The sequence below is a fragment of the Oryx dammah genome, unplaced genomic scaffold, assembly GCF_014754425.2.
Source record: "Oryx dammah isolate SB20612 unplaced genomic scaffold, SCBI_Odam_1.1 HiC_scaffold_2, whole genome shotgun sequence".
In the NCBI taxonomy this organism is placed as follows: Eukaryota; Metazoa; Chordata; class Mammalia; order Artiodactyla; family Bovidae; genus Oryx; species Oryx dammah.
In genome coordinates, this window is record NW_024070186.1 from 92,001,885 (window position 1) to 92,019,653 (window position 17,769).

Here is a 17,769-nt window from a genome sequence, read left to right on the forward strand (position 1 = left end):
CTAGAGAATAACGGATGGTGATGGATATTAACTGCACTGACTGTGGTGATCATTTCACAATATGTACAAGTACAAAATTATTACATTCTACATCTGAAACTAGTGTAAACTTATGTCAGTTATACCTTGATAAACACATACTAGTATACTACTACTACTACTAAGTCACTTCAGTCTTGCCTGACTCTGTGCGACCACATAGATGGCAGCCCATCAGGCTCCACCATCCCTGGGATTCTCCAGGCAAGAACACTGGAGTGGGTGGCCATTTCCTTCTCCAATGCTTGAAAGTGAAAGGTGAAAGTGAAGTCGCTCAGTCGTGTCCAACCCTCAGCGACCCCATGGACTGCAGCCTTCCAGGCTCCTCTTGTCCATGGGATTTTCCAGGCAAAAGTACTGGAGTGGGGTGCCATTGCCTTCTCTGAGATAAACACATAAACATACATAATTTTTTTAAGGGATGAGGCAGAAAGATACTAAAATCATTACTAAGAATTATTGAAGCTCAGTGTTCTAGGTCCTTTGCAAAAGATAACTCATTTATTCATCATAACAATTATCACAACAGCAAACATGTGTTGAGTATCTTGCACACACCAGATACTCTGTTATGCTGGTCTTTTTTCAGATTCTCCAGGAGCTGAAAGTCACTCTTTTGGCAGAACTCCAGGGTCTGCTGTGAAACACTCTAACTGCTCCACAGATGTAAAAAGTGTTCCCAAATCAAAGAGCTTTACAGGAAGGAAAAAATTTATAAGTAAGGTCAGTTTTTATTCCAATCCCAAAGAAAGGCAGTGCCAAGGAATGCTCAAACTACCGCACAATTGCACTCATCTCACATGCTAGTAAAGTAATGCTCAAAATTATCCAAGCCGGGCTTCAGCAATACGTGAACTGTGAACTTCCTGATATTCAAGCTCGTTTTAGAAAAGGCAGAGGAACCAGAAATCAAATTGGCAACATCCGCTGGATCATGGAAAAAGCAAGAGAGTTCCAAAAAACATATATTTCTGCTTTATTGACTATGCCAAAGCCTTTGACTGTGTGGATCACAATAAACTGGAAAATTCTGAGAGAGATGGGAATACCAGACCACCTGACCTGCCTCTTGAGAAATCTGTATGCAGGTCAGGAAGCAACAGTTAGAACTGGACATGGAACAACAGACTGGTTCCAAATAGGAAAAGGAGTGCGTCAAGGCTGTATATTGTCACCCTGCTTATTTAACTTCTATGCAGAGTACATCATGAGAAATGCTGGACTGGAAGAAACACAAGCTGGAATCAAGATTGCCGGGAGAAATATCAATAACCTCAGATATGCAGATGACACCACCCTTATGGCAGAAAGTGAAGAGGAACCAAAAAGCCTCTTGATGAAAGTGAAAGAGGAGAGTGAAAAAGTTGGCTTAAAGCTCAACATTCAGAAAATGAAGATCATGGCATCCGGTCCCATCACTTCATGGGAAATAGATGGGCAAACAGTGGAAACAGTGTCAGACTTTATTTTTGGGGGCTCCAAAATCACTGCAGATGGTGATTGCAGCCATGAAATTAAAAGACGCTTACTCCTTGGAAAAAAGGTTATGACCAACCTAGATAGCATATTCAAAAGCAAAGATAATACTTTGCCGACTAAGGTCTGTCTAGTCAAGGCTGTGGTTTTTCCAGTAGTCATGTACGGATGTGAGAGTTGGACTATGGAGAAGGCTGAGCGCTGAAGAATTGATGTGCTTGAACTGTGGTGTTGGAGAAGACTCTTGAGGGTCCCTTGGACTGCAAGGAGATCCAACCAGTCCATTCTGAAGGAGATCAGCCCTGGGATTTCTTTGGAAGGAATGATGTTAAAGCTGAAACTCCAGTACTTTGGCCACCTCATGCGGAGAGTTGACTTGTTGGAAAAGACTTTGATGCTGGGAGGGATTGGGGGCAGGAGGAGAAGGGGACGACAGAGGATGAGATGGCTGGATGGCATCACAGACTCGATGGACGTGAGTCTGAGTGAACTCCGGGAGTTGGTGATGGACAGGGAGGCCTGGCGTGCTGCAGTTCATGGGGTCGCAAAGAGTCAGACACGACTGAGCGACTGAAATGAACTAAACTGAACTGAACTGAAGCTATTGGAGGAGGTTTTCAGCTTCATTCAGGAGCCATTAGGCATGGCGGAACTTGGGGCTGCGGAGACAGTGGCGGGTATTCTGCACATAAACTAGCAGTTTTGGAGCAGGAGACAGGTGGCAGTCCCTCAGCCACTGGCATGAGTGCCCTTCCTAAGAAGGGGTGTGACAATTATGACACAATGCGTGTGTCACAACAGAAGCTCAGTAGAGACACATCAAGAGGATGAAAGAACTGTTTCCAAAAGGACAGAGGAGAGAGATACACTTAATCTGTGTCTGATTGATGCATTCCCCAACTCCCTAATGAGGTGACATTAGAGTTAACACCAGGATCTCACTCCATAGTAACTTTTGGTGTAACTTTTGCTTTGTTTGGCCCAAGTTAAATAAGCAGATCTAGTACATTCTGTAGTTCATCCTCTCAAATTGAGGTGTAACAGGTGTCATATGAGAGGTGTAACAGGTGTTTTCTCCAAAGATGGTTCCCAATAAAGCATACCTCTCACTTTCATACCCTGGTATCGTCCCTCTCAGGATGAACCAGGGATGGTCTGTGACTTGCTAAAACCAATAAGAATATTGGAAGTGACACAGTGCCAGTTCTGGGCCTAAGTCATAGGAAAGTCTGGCTGTTTCTGCTTTTGCCCCTTGGAGAGCCTTAACCACCATGTGAGAAAGTTTGTCTACCCTGATGCCACACACTGAGTCCACATGAAGAGGGATGACCATCTGGGATGACCCGGATGATGGAGGCCCGTTGCCCCTCCTGCCAGCTGTCCCCATCAGGCTCTGGACGTGTGAGTGAGCAGTCTCAGATGTCCCAGCCCAGCTTAGTGGCCCCCTGTGTCACGTAGAGTGGAAGAACTCCCAGCAGAGCCCCATCAAAGCACAGTAGCACACCAGAAAGTAAAATGGTGGTGGGTTTAATTGGTAAGTTTGGGGGAGCCTTGTCACTTGGCAAGACATTATGGAAGCAGGTCGCCTGGAGCTTTGTTAGATGTAGGTCTGAACTGGGGTGAACAGGGTGCCAGCTGACAGTCACATCAGTCCTCCTTGTAGAAGGACACTGTCTGGACAGGGAAAGGACAGCGACTAGGTGATGGTAAGTGCCAGCCACATCTCTCTTTCATATGAATTTAATAAGACCAGTTATCTGTGCAGCTTCCATCCAGTCTAGCTGTATTTACTCTGAGGTTTGCACCTGCTCCTCGCTGCCTGTGAAAGTGTGAACTCTAGCAGAAGATTGAAATGATCAACTCTTGTATTCCCTAAAAGTAAAATATTCCTTTAATGAGGTCTTTGCAAAAATAATTAATTGTAAAATGCAGTATTTAGGCTGAATATACTAAAGAAGGGATAAAAGTAAAAATTAAAAATAAATTAATTAATTAAAAAAAATTAAAAAAAAAAAAGTTCAACTAAAATTGTTCATCCTGATTACATCTATTTAATTTGCTTGCAGAGATTAGACGATATCACCCTGGTTTTTTTTTTTTTTTTTTTTTTGGTTGACAAATTTTATAACAGATTCTTGAACTTACTTGATTAATAAGCCCAGATTGAATAAAAGTTTTCTATTTAATGCTGATAACTATTAGTATAAAGACATGCCTATCTTAATGAAGCCAGCAACCTTAAACTGCCTTTTATACCAAATATTTTCTTAAATCAAAAAATAAATAAATAAATAAATAAATAAATTCTCAGCAAGGAAAGGCCATCAATAAATGATTGAATAAATTAATAAATTATACATGACTGGGTCTTGCTGCCCTGGGTGCACACGTCCTCACCCACTCTTAGGGTAAGTGATGAATTGACATTGCTTAGCTAGAAAGAGGTGGAGCCAGAATTTGAACCCAGGTCAGCCTGACTCCAGAGCCTGTGTTCTTAATTCAGCATCCTGCTGTATCCTTCACAAGGTATGTTTCTGAATGGGTGAGCCACTTGTTAAACCCACTTTCTGTGCAGACTTGTTCCTAGGCAGGTCCTCCATGTCACGGAATCCCTTTGAGGTAGCTCTCTGTTCTTGGGCAGAAGGTGATTCCCTGAGATGCTCAGGTCTTGCCATCTCAATGCTGATTATAGCAGAAGGAACCAAGGAACTTTGCTGCCGCTCCAACCACATCCAGAGGCTTCTGGTCCCGCACCCTCTGGAGAGCTGAGGGTCTTCCCTCTCACGGTCAGAGGAGCATGTATCCACCCACTGGCTCTTGACCAGTTGCAGGGAAGCTCCGTCTGTATTCCAGATCCTTCATTTTCTAAGCAGAGGTTCATGTGAGCAGATGGCCATACCACTAAAAGCACCTGCATTTTTTCCGGGGTTGACGTGGACTCATTGGTTCTCAGCCTTTGTATTAATATTTTTGACATTGTATATGTTGGAGCCTTTTCCTTTTTTTCTCACCCATTGTGGTCTTAATTAAGCCCTTAGAAAAACCAGCTTCAGCGAGGGCTCTTTGGAGAGCTTTGGGGTGGTCTGCACATTCAGGCTGGTTCCACATTGTGCTGCCTAGGAAACTGCTGAGACTGCTGAAGGCTCAGTCCTCTGTGCGTGGAGCATGGCCTGACCAGGCTGATGTAAAGAATACAGTTACTTCATCTGCTAAGGTCTGCAGGTCACTGTCAAATTAGGAAGAAGGGAATGACATACATGGGTGTACACATGGGGATGACTAACTGTAACCAAATAGGACCCAGCTGTCCCACCATCTGAAGGTCAGAGGACTTTGGATTTTGCTCCCTGGGGCATGAGATGTGGCAGGTACTGTCCCGCTGTCATTGTCAAGATAGCCTAGACCCTGCCACTGACCTTTGACTCACTTTCTCTACTCAACTCACTTCTCTGGTGCTCGGGAGCCTCATAAGTAAAATGGAAAAGGCCTACATGGCCTTTGGCAAGAATGAAAAGGAAGAGCCGAGCGTGCTGTTCTGGGGATGTTACCAGCTCACCTGTCTCTCCATAGGCTGATCCAGCAGGGAGAGAGGTGAAGAAGGATCCGTGGAGATGCATGTCACTCAGAAGCCAGCCCAGAGGGACCCCCGGAGTGGAGGGCAGGCTATTCAGGGAGACAGATTTGAACTTGGGGAGAAAGGTAGGAGAGTGGTGTGTCCAGAGACCAGGGGCTAAGGGGGCACATTCTAAAGAACACATGACTTGTTTCTGCTGTAGAAGGAGCCAGGATCCCTGGAGCGGGGAGCGAGGGGAGCAGCACAGGGCTTGTGGGTAACAGGGGAGCAAGGAGAGGCCAGCAGAAGCAGCCCTAAGGGTGGGGACCGGATGGGGTCTGGGGCAAGCCGGGACCCACAGAGGAGGACAACGGGTTACAGGAGGCTCACAAAGGGAGCCTGGTGCTGTGAGAACACCCGGAAATTTCAGCTTCTGAAATAGCTGATTGAGACTCTGCTTCAGGACCTGGGATTTCAGGATCATCGGGGTTAAGCTGTGAGATGCAGCGCCCCCCAGCTCCAATGTTGAAACGATCTGAGATGGCCAGTGATACGGGATAGGTGGCTGATCATGACTCCAGATTAGAAAATATGAGAAAAAAACATGACGTGAATGCTCCTCAGCCACAGAAAGAACGCGTAAAAGGGAATGACCAGAAGACTTTGCCTGGGAAGACTGTCTGGGGCCAAGTCGGAAGGTGGGAAGCCATCAGCTAGTGACCTTTGGAGTCACATGGAGACGATATGAGCGGTGCTGTGGCTATATCTGGGCCAGCAGTCCAGAAATAAGGTATTGATGTGGGCCTTGGACATCTTGATGAGCAAGATGCCCAGCAGGAAGTCCAGGGTTTTGAAGTTTAGCAGAGATGTACAAGGAGGAATTCTCACAAGAGAGGGAGAGGAGCCCTCATCAGGGTGTTGGAATGTGCTTGAGAGACACAAAGAATAATCACCAAAGAAGTGAGAATGGGGAACTGTGGTTTGGAAAGAGTTGAGAGCGGAGTGAAAGAAACTGAAGCCAGAATGAGGGTCCCAGCTGTGAGCATTGCTCCACTGGAGGAGTGCAGGCAGGTTAGGAGATGAAAAGGGCAGATGAATGGCAGTGGAAGAGAAACCGCCGGTGACGAGTGCTTTTCATAAGGGGGCTCGAGAAAGGCATGGGGGCTACTGGTTCATGCTGAGCCCCCAAAAGAACCCCAGAGAGAAAATCAGACCAACTGCAGAGTTTTAGCCATAACAAGGGAGAAATAGCTAACTCTGAACCCAGGAGAATCCTAACATTTGCCAAGCAGGAGATTTATGCTGTCCCCAGGGTAGCAGTTCAGAGGCCCGTGAGTCCCTCTGTGCCTGGCCCACTCTCTCCTCACCCCCAGGCCCTATCTGTCATTCTGGGCAACCCTTAGGGCAGCGGTTCCCAACCTTTCCAGGCTTCGTTTTCATGGAAGACAGTTTTTCCAAGGACCAGGGGTGGGGGTGAGGTGGAGGGGATGGTTTCAGGGGGATTCAAGCGCATCACATTCATTGCACACTCGGTTTCTATTATTACTGTATCTGCTCCACCTCAGAGCATCAGGTATTAGATCCTGGAGGCTGGGGACCCCTGTCTTGGGGAGTGTCCACACGCTGCATCTGCTTCGGGAGGTGACTCTCCAGGGCACAGATGGGAGGAGGGTCACTCTGAGACACCGGTCAGCCCCACTTGGCACTCCCTGGCCTTCCTTCTGGCCCATGAGCCCACGAATCACCCACCCTGGGCAGCTGCAGACTCTCTCCAGCTGGCAGTGGGAGAGATTCCATCAAGTTTTCATTTAAGTCAATGGGTGAGTAGAGGTGCTGTGAGTCAGCTTATGTGGGGTCTGAGGCTTATACAGTTGTGGGAATTTTCTTTATAAAACAGAATGCAGAGTTGCAGATGTGTAGTTAGGTATCAAGAAAATATGTATTTGTGAGAAAAAATGAGAAGAGAAATCACAATAAATTACAAGTATTAAAAAGGATAGCAAACGTCATGAAATCCAGAAGGATAGCGTAACATTTTGATTAATTGTCTGACACTCCTCTATGGTATCTTTGATTGTCTCCTTGTGGGAGACAGAATAACGACCCAAAGACATCTGTGTCCTGATCCCTGGAACACGTGAATATGTTTCCTTACGTGGCACAAGGGTCTCTGTGGCTGTGATTGAGGGTGCAGGCCTTGAGATGGGGAATTACCCAGGTGGGCTCTGTCTAATCACCTGAATCCTCAAAAGACTTTCTTGGGTTTATTCAAAGAAAGGGCTTCCCTGGTGGCTCAGAGGTTAAAGCATCTGCCTGCAATGCGGGAGACCTGGGTTCGATCCCTGGGTCGGGAAGATCCTCTGGAGAAGGAAATGGCAACCCACTCCAGTATTCTTGCCTGGAGAATCCCATGGACAGAGGAACTTGGTGGGCTACAATCCATGGGGTCGCAAAGAGTCAGACACGACTGAGCGACTTCACTTTTACTTTCATTCAAGGAAAGAGATGTGATGATGGAAAAGAGGTCAGTGCTGCCGGCTTTGAAGATGGGAGAAGAGACCAGGAGTGTGGGTGGCATCTAGAAGAGCCAAGGGGGTCCCTGCCTGAAGGGACCAGTCTGGCGACACCTTGATTTTAGCTCAGTGGCACTGATTTTGGCCTTAGAACATCCTGAACTGTAAGACAGTTCATTTTGTATTTAAGCCACCAGTTTCTGGTACTACTACAACAGCAATAGTGAGTGAATTATATTCCTTGTAGAACAATGATTTTGTAACGTCATTTTAAATATAAAGAGTAGAAAGATCATTCCTCTAGCACTGGTGATCAAAATCTGCTTTTTATTATGATAATAGAGAAAAGTTTCATCTTTACAACTAAGTCAAGGATTGTTGTCAACTTAAGAAAACCTCTGTCAAGATATTTTTCATGGAAGTTTTATATTTGGAGGAATTCTCTGTCAGTTAAGCTCTGCCTTCACCCATTTCAGACCTCTGTCCCCTCCTCTAGCCTGTGCTGGATGCCACGGGGCACGGTGATGTGGCGACAGGCAAGCCCTGTGCTTTCCTGTCAGGACGGTGGGCAAGCAGGCGGAGGGGGCCTTCCTGGAACTGCAGCCACACTGGCTGGCTAGCAGCCCCGCTCTGCGTCCGGAACTGCAGCCACGCGCCCATGCTGCGTGTGTCCCCAAATCATTGCCCTTAGCCTGGCCCCGGACATGCCCAGGGCCATTCCATCCCCACTCAACTTCAAGGAAAATGTGATGGTGAGTAGAAATCTCCAAAACAACTGTGATTAATGTCTTACTTTTGAAAATGTTACAAAAGCATATGATGTGAGGAAGAGTACATGTGAATTTGGGCCCAGAAACCTAAGCCTCATTATCTAAAATCCACCTCTGCTCTGGTTCTGTTGTACCTATAAAACTACATGTTTATATGTATTATATATATATATAATACCTGTAAAACTACACATATATATGTATAAAACACACACACACACACACACACACACACATATACACCCTATAAAACTAAGCCACATAGCCTGTTGCATTCTCCAGGGGAGCTTACACCTCAGACCAATGAAGCCTTGACTGCCCAGTCTCTCTGTGTTCCATTTTGATGCTGTTGTCAGGCCTGAACACCTTGACAAAAGTGTCAAAACAAGGTGTTTCAGAGAGGCCCCTTCTATGGATCAGGCATCAGAGAGGGAGGGACTGCCTGGCCTGTGGTCGACACCGCCTGCTTCCCTGCTGCACATTAACTCTTCTTCTTGCTTGGGTGGCACTCCCTTCTGGCAGGCTTCATAGGTGGCGCTAGTGATAGGGAACCTGCCTGCCAGTGCAGGAGACATAAGAGACGCAGGTTCAATCCCTGAGTCAGGAAGATCCCCTGGAAGAGGGCATGGCAACCCACTCCAGTATTCTTGCCTGGAGGATCCCATGGAGAGAGGAGCCTGGCAGGCTACAGTCCACGGGGTCGCAAAGAGTTGGACAGGACTAAAGTGACTTAGCATGCACACTTCCTTCTAACAATTCTGAGGTGGGAGGAGTGGGCTTCCACTGGAGAAGAATGGGTTGGCAGCAAGTGGGAGTTACAGTGAGATCTGGGATTTTGAAATGCATGAGATCAAAGAAAGCTTTTGTTAGAAAAAAGTGCTACTTTCCCCTCTCCTCGTGTTAGAAAAAGACAGGACGTGTCAGATAAAATGCCAGTGTTTGTGACACGGTTATATGAGGGGTTAAATGGTGTTACATTCGCATGTTCAAAGCCTCCCATCTCTGTCCTTGTGAAAGAGACTCATAAACTCGCCAGTCTGAGCCTGCTGGCAGAGCATGAGGCTAGGTAGGCCTGGCCCACCCACACTGCCCTTACCAGGTCCAGGTGCCTGCCAGCGGTCCATCAGCTTCCTGGGCCTGTGGGGGATGGTGGAATTGCTCTCTCCGGTGGCATGGGATCTATTGACCTGTTTAGATCCTTTTCTGGTGAATCTGAATGTCAGAAACACAGACGAGGCCAAGTTAAAGGGCCTGATGTCTGGGCTGTTGCCTAGGGGGCCACCAGATTCCAAGAATACTATATAATGTTGTTGGAATAGATCAGTAATGAGGTAAGCCATAAATTGTTTTCTTTCCTACCAAGGTAGTCCTCACCCTAAGGTGCAGATTTAAAACATATATTAAGTTAACCTTAAAGATGAATTCCAACAGACATTAGGTGCAGATAAATATCGATTCTACTTACACAAGGTACCTAGAATAGTCAAATTCATAGCATCAGAAAGGACACTGGTAGATGCCAGGGGCTGGGAGGTGGGGAGTGGGAATGGGGAGTTAATGTTTAGTGAGGAGAGAGTTTCAGTTTAGGAAGGTGAAAAGTCAAGAGGTGGGTGACGGTGAGAGAGCACAAGAATGTCAATGTACTTAGTGGCCCTGAACTGCACAGTTAAATATGGTTCAAATCGTGTGTTTTATATTATGTGACTTCTACCACACACACACACACAAAACCATTTTAAAAAAGCCTCCTTAACAGTGCCGACGACTCTCTGTCCAGGAGCGCTCCTGTGCCTATACGCAGGGCCGCCTCCCCCGACCACCCGGAGGCATACGGGATCGGAAACGGAGTCGTGTGCTGGAGGGCTGTTTGCATGGAATGAGTGGACTACTTTATTATCTAAACATTTTACTTTTCAGGAAGGCATCTGGGTGCAAAACTGTGCAGAATAAATGACATATTTTGGCTGTGAAGTGCATGTCCACAGACATGTGAAAAGATGCTCATGTTATTAATCACTAGGGAAAGGCAACTCAGAATCACAATGAGACCTCATCTTACATCCTGTCTTACAGACAGGAGGGCTGCTATCACAAAAAACAGAATAACAAGTGATGGCAAGGATGTGGAGAAATTAGAACTCTTGTGTATTGCTAGTGGGAATACAAAATGGTGCAGGCACTATGGAAAACAGTATGGAGATTCCTCAGAAAATTAAAAATGGGATTGCCAAAGACTGAGCAATTCTACTTCTGGATTGAAAGCAGGGTCTTGAGATATTTGCCCACCCTTGTTCACAACAGCATTATTCACAACAGTCAGCAGGAAGAAGCAACCAAAATATCCATCAACAGATAAATGGATAAATAAAATATGATATAAACATAATGAAATATTTTCAGTCTTGAAAAGGAAGGTAATTCTGACATATATTACAACATGAATGAAACTTAAGAACATTATGCTAAGTGAAATAAGCCAGTCAAAAGGACAAATACTGTATGATTTGACTTACATGATGTACCTAGGGTAATCAAACTCATAGAAACAGGAAGTGGAATGGTGGCAGTGTACAGCATGGTGACTGCAGTTAGTCGCACTGTATTATTTGAAAGTCGCTGAGAGCATGTCTTAAGCATTCTTGCCACACACACAGGAGTTAACTTTGTTCACTTTGTGAGGGGTCGGATGTGTTAATTATCTTGATCTTGATAATATAAATGTATATCAAATCGTCACGTTGTACACTTTAAACTCACACAATTTTATTGCCCTTATGTTTTCAGCAAAGTTAAAATAAATAGGATGGTGGTTGCCAGGGGCTGTGGGAAGAAGGGAAAGGCAAGTTGTTGTTTCGTGAGTATAGACTTTCAGTTTTATAGGATGAAAACATTCTGGAGAATGATTGCATAATATACATACACCTAACATTACCAAACCACAGACTTGAGTGTTAAGGTGGTAGGTGAATACTCAGTATATTGTACACAGTTTTAAAAAATCACATGTCACCAAGCAGTTGTTGATCAAATATTTAGAGAATGTGGAAAGAGAAGCCAAGTATCTCCTCTGGCCGGTGGCTCAGACTCCGCTCTCCCAATGCAGGGGCCCTGGTTTGACCCCTGGTCGGGGAACTAGATCCCACATGCTGCAACTAAGAGTTTGCTTCCTGCAACTACAGAGCCCACAGGCTGCAAATAAGACCTGACACAGCCAAATAAACATATGTTTTTAAAAGTGATTATACTCTATTTCAAAGAAGAGAGAGAAAAGCCAAGATACTGGACCAGCGGGGGTGCCCACAGATCCCAGGCACACAGAGAAGGTGGACAGCCAGGAAGGGCTGTGAGGAGGCCAGAGCCATGAGGCAGAGAAGCAGCAAAAAGGAAAGTGCCAATAGTGGCTAAAAGCTCTACAGGGAGGGATCAAAAGGTATCCAGGTGAGTTAAGCTGCATTTGACCCTGGATGGCCTTAGTTTTTAAACCACATTTTAGCTTCCGTGAGGCATGAAAGTTGTGCCCCTTCTCTCCAGGGCTGCTTCAGAAGCCCCACTGCTTAAGCTAACCCTGCCCCCTCTTCTCATCTAGGATGCGGGTTCTCCAGCTTTCCAGGAATACAGATCATCTGAGGAGCTTGTTACAATGCAAATTCCAATCCCCGGATCAGGGTGGGCCTGAGCCCTTCCTGCCTTTCTGACCTGGGGCTGCTGGTTTGCATCCACACTGAGCATCAGAGACCTATGAAGTCAACCAGCCAGACAGAAAATCAGCAGGACACAAAAAGGATGTGATGGAGAACATGATGGAGTAGTGGGCAGAGGTAAGATAATAAAAACATCTTTGGCATTCTGGAAAACAGAGGAGATGGGCAAATACACACAAAATGACTGGCATCATAAATTGTTGTTTAAAGTCAACATACATTTTGGGGTAAGACAGAACCTTCACAGGAAAAGGGTGTGGGGAGGAGTTACATATACAGTTAATCTTGAAATGAGTCGAGTTGAAAAGCTTTGAAATCAGGTTACTGAGATTATGGGGAAGAAAGAGTGAGCATTTTGGAGTTGAAGCCATAAAGAGTCTAAATGAAAGGGAAAATGGTAGAAAAATCGTGTCCTTAGGTATAGAAAGTCTCAGAAACAGCAGGATTATTTTTTTATATTTTGTGTATATACTTCTTATTTCTGTATATGTAATATGTATATTTTATATATATATCTGTGCATGCACGTGCACACGTGTGTGTGTGTGTGTTTTGTGTGTGTGTGTGCCCAGAGGGTTAAGAGGGAAAAAAAGCAGGTTAAAGGAAATTACATAAGAATTGAATTTCTAAGAAGTCAACAGTGAAGCTTAAAAAACTTTGTTTTGTTCAATGAAGGGAGATGTTTGGTAAACTTACCAACTCACATTACACAGGTTTTTTTGTTTACCAAACGATTTCAAAATCATCTCACGTGGATATACTGAGGTGGGCAGAGCAGGGCTTATCCCCACTTGAGCAGGGCAGGGCAGGTTGCATTATGTTTTTAACAAATGAGGAAATTGGGGCTTCGAAGTGTGTCCAAGGTCACAAAGGTAGTAAGTGATAGGCCTTTTCTTTCCTCTGTTTTCTGATTATTTCTATAGTGCAAATAGATACAATATGTAAGTTAAATTTTTGTCACAAAACTCATGCGGATAAAATGAGATCATATATTTACAATTTTTATTCAAATGAATCAAATACTCTGAACAAAAGACTTCCCCTCCTTGGCCCTGGCAGGGGACAGACACCCAGAGAAAACAGTAAAAATCACCTTGTATGAATTTAACTATGAGAGGCCGGCTGCTATCTTTGGCCATAAATGAAATTTGGCCTTTGTGCTTCCTGGGACACAGTTATCAAAGAGGTCAGAAGGTTCATTCCTCGACTTGGATCAGCCCAAGTCAAAAGTACACCTCTACCCTCTTCCAATATTTAACAAGGTACACTGACCTCTGATTTAACTGCCTGTCTCTTAAACATGCATGTAAAATGCTCTTATTGCCAGTAGTTTTATAGTTTGGCTCTTTGTTTGGAATTCATAGAGACCTGGGAGAATTGTTTCATATATTACATGAAAGGTTTAGCTGTGTCTCCTCATCTTAACTATCAGTTGGGTATTCAGTTTGTTATTTTGATGTTTCACAGACACTCAGGAGGTATGGCAGGTAGATGAGCGGGTATCAGATGTCAGACAATTCTTCCCAACCCTCTTCAGATCAAAAGGCCCCAGTGTGCAAGAAAGAGTCCCGCACACACTTCTGTGTTATTCCCAGGTTGTGACCAGGGCACAACCCCAGCCCCAAAGAATCCTGCAGAGACGTCTCCAAGAAATATGAGTTCACAGTATGAAATAACAATGAATTAAAATCAGGAACATGACAAAAATAATTAAGACATCTAAGTGCGAATGGTGTTCCTAGAATTGTGCAGTGTACAACATGTACAACTGGATGCATCAGCCCTGTGACTGTCCTCTGGCATGGCTCTAATTTAGCACAGTGCCAGAAGGCCATGAAGGCAGCAAGACCAGGGGAAAAAAAAAAAACAAAAACACTGTATAAAAATTAGAAAGAGCAAATGCTTATTACATATGTTTAATAAGTCTACCAAGAAATTCCAAAGGAATCAGCAGATCGACTTTTACAACAATTAAGAGAATTCAGTGAGGTAACAAGATGAAATATCACAGAATATCTAAACAAAACAGATTTTAGTGGGAAAAAATCAATTAGAAACAATAAAGCTATAATGGAAACTGGCTCAAGAATGGGAAATAAATATAAAATAATATAGAATCCAAGGATAGACATGTAAAATAGAGAACTTAGTATGTGATAGAGGTTTACATTTCAAATGAATAAAGACAGACTTTTCAATAAGTGCAATAGAAATAATTAATAGAATAAGTTCCAGGTAGACTGAAAACCTATTTTTTAAATGATAAAAGTGTGGCAAAATATTGATATAATCTTGGCTGTTGAAAAGGCTTTCTCATATAAGAAGTAAAGCGCATAGTCCATAAAGGAGAAAATCAATGAAAAGACCTACATCAAAATAATAATAGCAAAAACTATATTAGTAAATACTTCTGTTGACTAAAAACATGATGCAAAGTTAAAAACACAAGTGACAATTTTAGAGTACTGTATATATATCAAAGGGTTATCATCAAGAATAAACATCAGACTCCTACAAATGAATGGGAAAAGATAGACCAGTATAAAATGAGTTAAAGAATGGACAATTAAGAGGGAAATAGAATGGTGATGAATTATTTTTTAAAAAATGCCCATCCTCACTGGTTGTTATGGATTGTGTCTCCAAGGACCTCAGACTGTATTTGGAGACAGAATCTTTAGACAGTGGATTAAGCTCAAGTCTGGTTTTTAGGGTGAGCTCTAATACAATATGATGAGTCTCCTTGTATGAAGAGGAACGTGGACACAGAGAGACACCAGGATGGACTCAGAGAGGAAGGCGCCATCAGTGAGCCAAGGAAAGAAGGCTCAGGAGAAACCAAACCTGCCGATACCTTAATCTTGCACTTTCTGCCCTTTATGTGAGAAAATAAATTTCTTTAGTGTAAGCCATCTAGTCTGTGGTACTTGCCAGTCTGGCAAACTAATATATTAGTAATCAGGGAAATTTGAATATTTTCTTAAATGGGCTACTGTTCTCATAAATCCAATTGGGAAAGTAATCAAATGTTTAACAAGTAGCAAGCATCAGGGTGTGGAGGAACAGTAACTGCTGTTCTCAGCTGGAGGGAATATAAAATGGTACAGGCACTGTGGCAGGCCATCTGACAGTCTTAAAAATTAAAATGCATGTGTTCTATGATGGAGTAATCCAGCTTCTCAGTAGCTCCTATAGGGAAACACTTGAAGGTGGGCATGAGAAGATGTAAACAGGAAAAGTCACTGTAGTGTTGTTGGTAAGAGTAAAAACTTGGAAACAGCTAAAATATTTATCAAAAAGAAAATGGCTAAATGAAAGAACTGTACTCTGCAATAGTGTGTAGCAGTTAAAATTTCCGTAAATACAGAAAGTCTCCACGTGGAATATGGGAAGGGAAAATTTGAGTGGAATATTGAGGAGAATAATAAGACAATGCATGGAGTATGTTAGGGCATATATGTATGTGTGAATGCCAAGGAGACCATCCAGCAGCAGGCACACCAAATTGATCAGTTACTTTTGGAGGAACAGGGGATCTGCACCAGCAGGATGGCTAACAGAGAATCTCGCTTCGTCTGTAAGACGTTTTCATTTCACAGGAAGTGTGCGTCACTTCTTGCATCTGTAATATTTACAAGCTATTACTGACCATGGTTTAGTCAGTTTTGTGGTTGTCTATTAGGTTTAGTCCATAATAATTGAGAGACAAGTTAATACTTTGAGACTAGGAATTGGCAAGCTTTTTCTGTAAAAGGCCAGGCAGTTAATACTTCAGGCTTTGGTGGCTACATGAGCTCTTTTGTAACTACTCAGTTCCACTGTTATAAGGCAAAATCAGCTATAGCTAATGCCATATAATGAATGAGCACGGCTGCGTTCTCATTAAACTTTATGAAAACATGGCTCACATTTCACCTGTGAGCCATAGTCTGCCAATTCCTTGATTAGACTGTTTATTACATAACTAAAATTATTTTAAATAAATATTTAAATGCATTTAAATATTTTAAAATGCATTTGAATATTTATATAAAAATAATCTTTCTTATTAACCAACTAATTGGAGAAGGCAATGGCAACCCACTCCAGTGCTCTTGCCTGGAAAATCCCATGGACGGAGCCTGGTAGGCTGCAGTCCATGGGGTCGTTAAGAGTCAGGCCCGACTGAATGACTTCACTTTCCCACACTGGAGAAGGAAATGGCAACCCACTCCAGTGTTCTTGCCTGGAGAATCCCAGGAATGGGGGAGCCTGTTGGGCTGCCATTAGAGACAAAACACCCATCCCAGTGGAGATAATCCATTGCCCATGACCATCTTGGTGGTGCCCATCGCCCTTCCCAGCATCAGCGTTGCACAACTATCCATGGGATGCCAATGGGGAAGATAGTGCTTGCCAACAGAGGTGACTCCTGAACCTCCCCAGATGTGGAATTGCCTTAAAGCAGAGTCTCTGGCCATAGGCTCAGCCAGGCTGGGCTGTGAGGTGGGGTTAAGAGGGCTTGATGGTGTTGAGCACATGGAGGGGAGGCTCCATTCTGTGGGGCAAGGTGCCTCTCCTGGCACGAGAGACAGCAAACTCACCGGTCCAAAGCCAGCTCTGCCTCAGGGCTACACAGGGTGCGGCCGGCCTTGGAGGGACCCCTCTCTGAGGGTGTGAGGCCCTGTGACGGTCAAGCTGCTTTGTCTCAGCCTTGGTTCCAAGGTCTGCCAGCGCTAACTCGGCAGGCTGCGAGGAACCAGGGCTGGGGTGCTCCCACCTCCTGTAGCTCCAGTGCTCACAGTCCCCCACATTGGTATTTTCTGGGTCAGGAGACTCCAACTGTACAACAGAGAGGGGGCTGATTGTATGCATGACTCATGGTGGTGCATGTGCGGTTGAGGCTTCCACTGTGATTATTTCTCTAGGCGGCAAGTGAGGGATAAGGAAGCATCATTAATGAGACAATATTAAGTGATTGCCTTCATGGCTTTTTTTCATTCTGGAAATGTGGTGAACAGCAAGGCCAATACATACACACCCCGTTGTGACTGCTGATCTCAAACTTGAGATACACTTGTGTTCCCACGCTTCTTTCACATGGAACTGGGGGCAATTTGCCACCAGCAAAAGAGAGAGGAAAAACCATACCTGTTAGGTAGTGACTTCTTTGCTCCGACTTCTCCTTTGAGGTCTACTTTCTTCCCCTTTGAGGTCCACTTTGAACAATCAGGAATAAAGGAGCAATCAGAACATCAATATCCCTGAAGTATCAGCTGCCTTGTTAAAGACTGGAGCATTAGCTTTCCTCAGGAGTGAACACTTCACTCGGGTAAGAGGCTACGGCTACAGCTCCTGCTGCAGTCAGGACAGCGCTTCCTCTTCCCTGTACTATAGTCATAGGTTATTATTTCCCAGGATCTGAGCCAATCTTGTCTCTCACCCACACTTCAGTCCAGGCCAGAGGTAGGCTGTAATGGCCTCCATCTGGCACTCCTAAGTCCCAAGTCCAGCGCTTGAACTTGCAAATGACCAGATTACCGTATTTACTCTCATTATGTGCCCCCTACTTTTCCTCAGATGTCTTCTCTGTAAAACAGGAGAAGGGGAGGAATGTTGCTAGCTTCTGCTTTGTCTAATCAGTTCTGAGCAAATTTCATGTATCTGAAGAGCTCTGCATTTTAGACCCTGAGGTAAAGTTAATTTGAACTTAGGTCTCAAACACTTCTTCCTTTGTC

General features: G+C 44.3%; 1 protein-coding gene across 1 annotated transcript in view; it reads right to left on the reverse strand.

Annotated features, from left to right (window-relative positions):
* NR1I2 (nuclear receptor subfamily 1 group I member 2) overlaps positions 1–17,286 on the reverse strand; it is a gene marked incomplete at its 5' end in the record, with an annotated part of 31,995 nt that extends 14,709 nt beyond the window's left edge. Inside the window, one exon of the mRNA XM_040265601.1 lies at positions 17,183–17,286. Within this exon, the coding sequence (XP_040121535.1) occupies positions 17,183–17,286 (104 nt within the window). The remainder of the gene's footprint in view (positions 1–17,182) is intronic.
* Between the last annotated feature and the right edge of the window lie 483 nt (positions 17,287–17,769).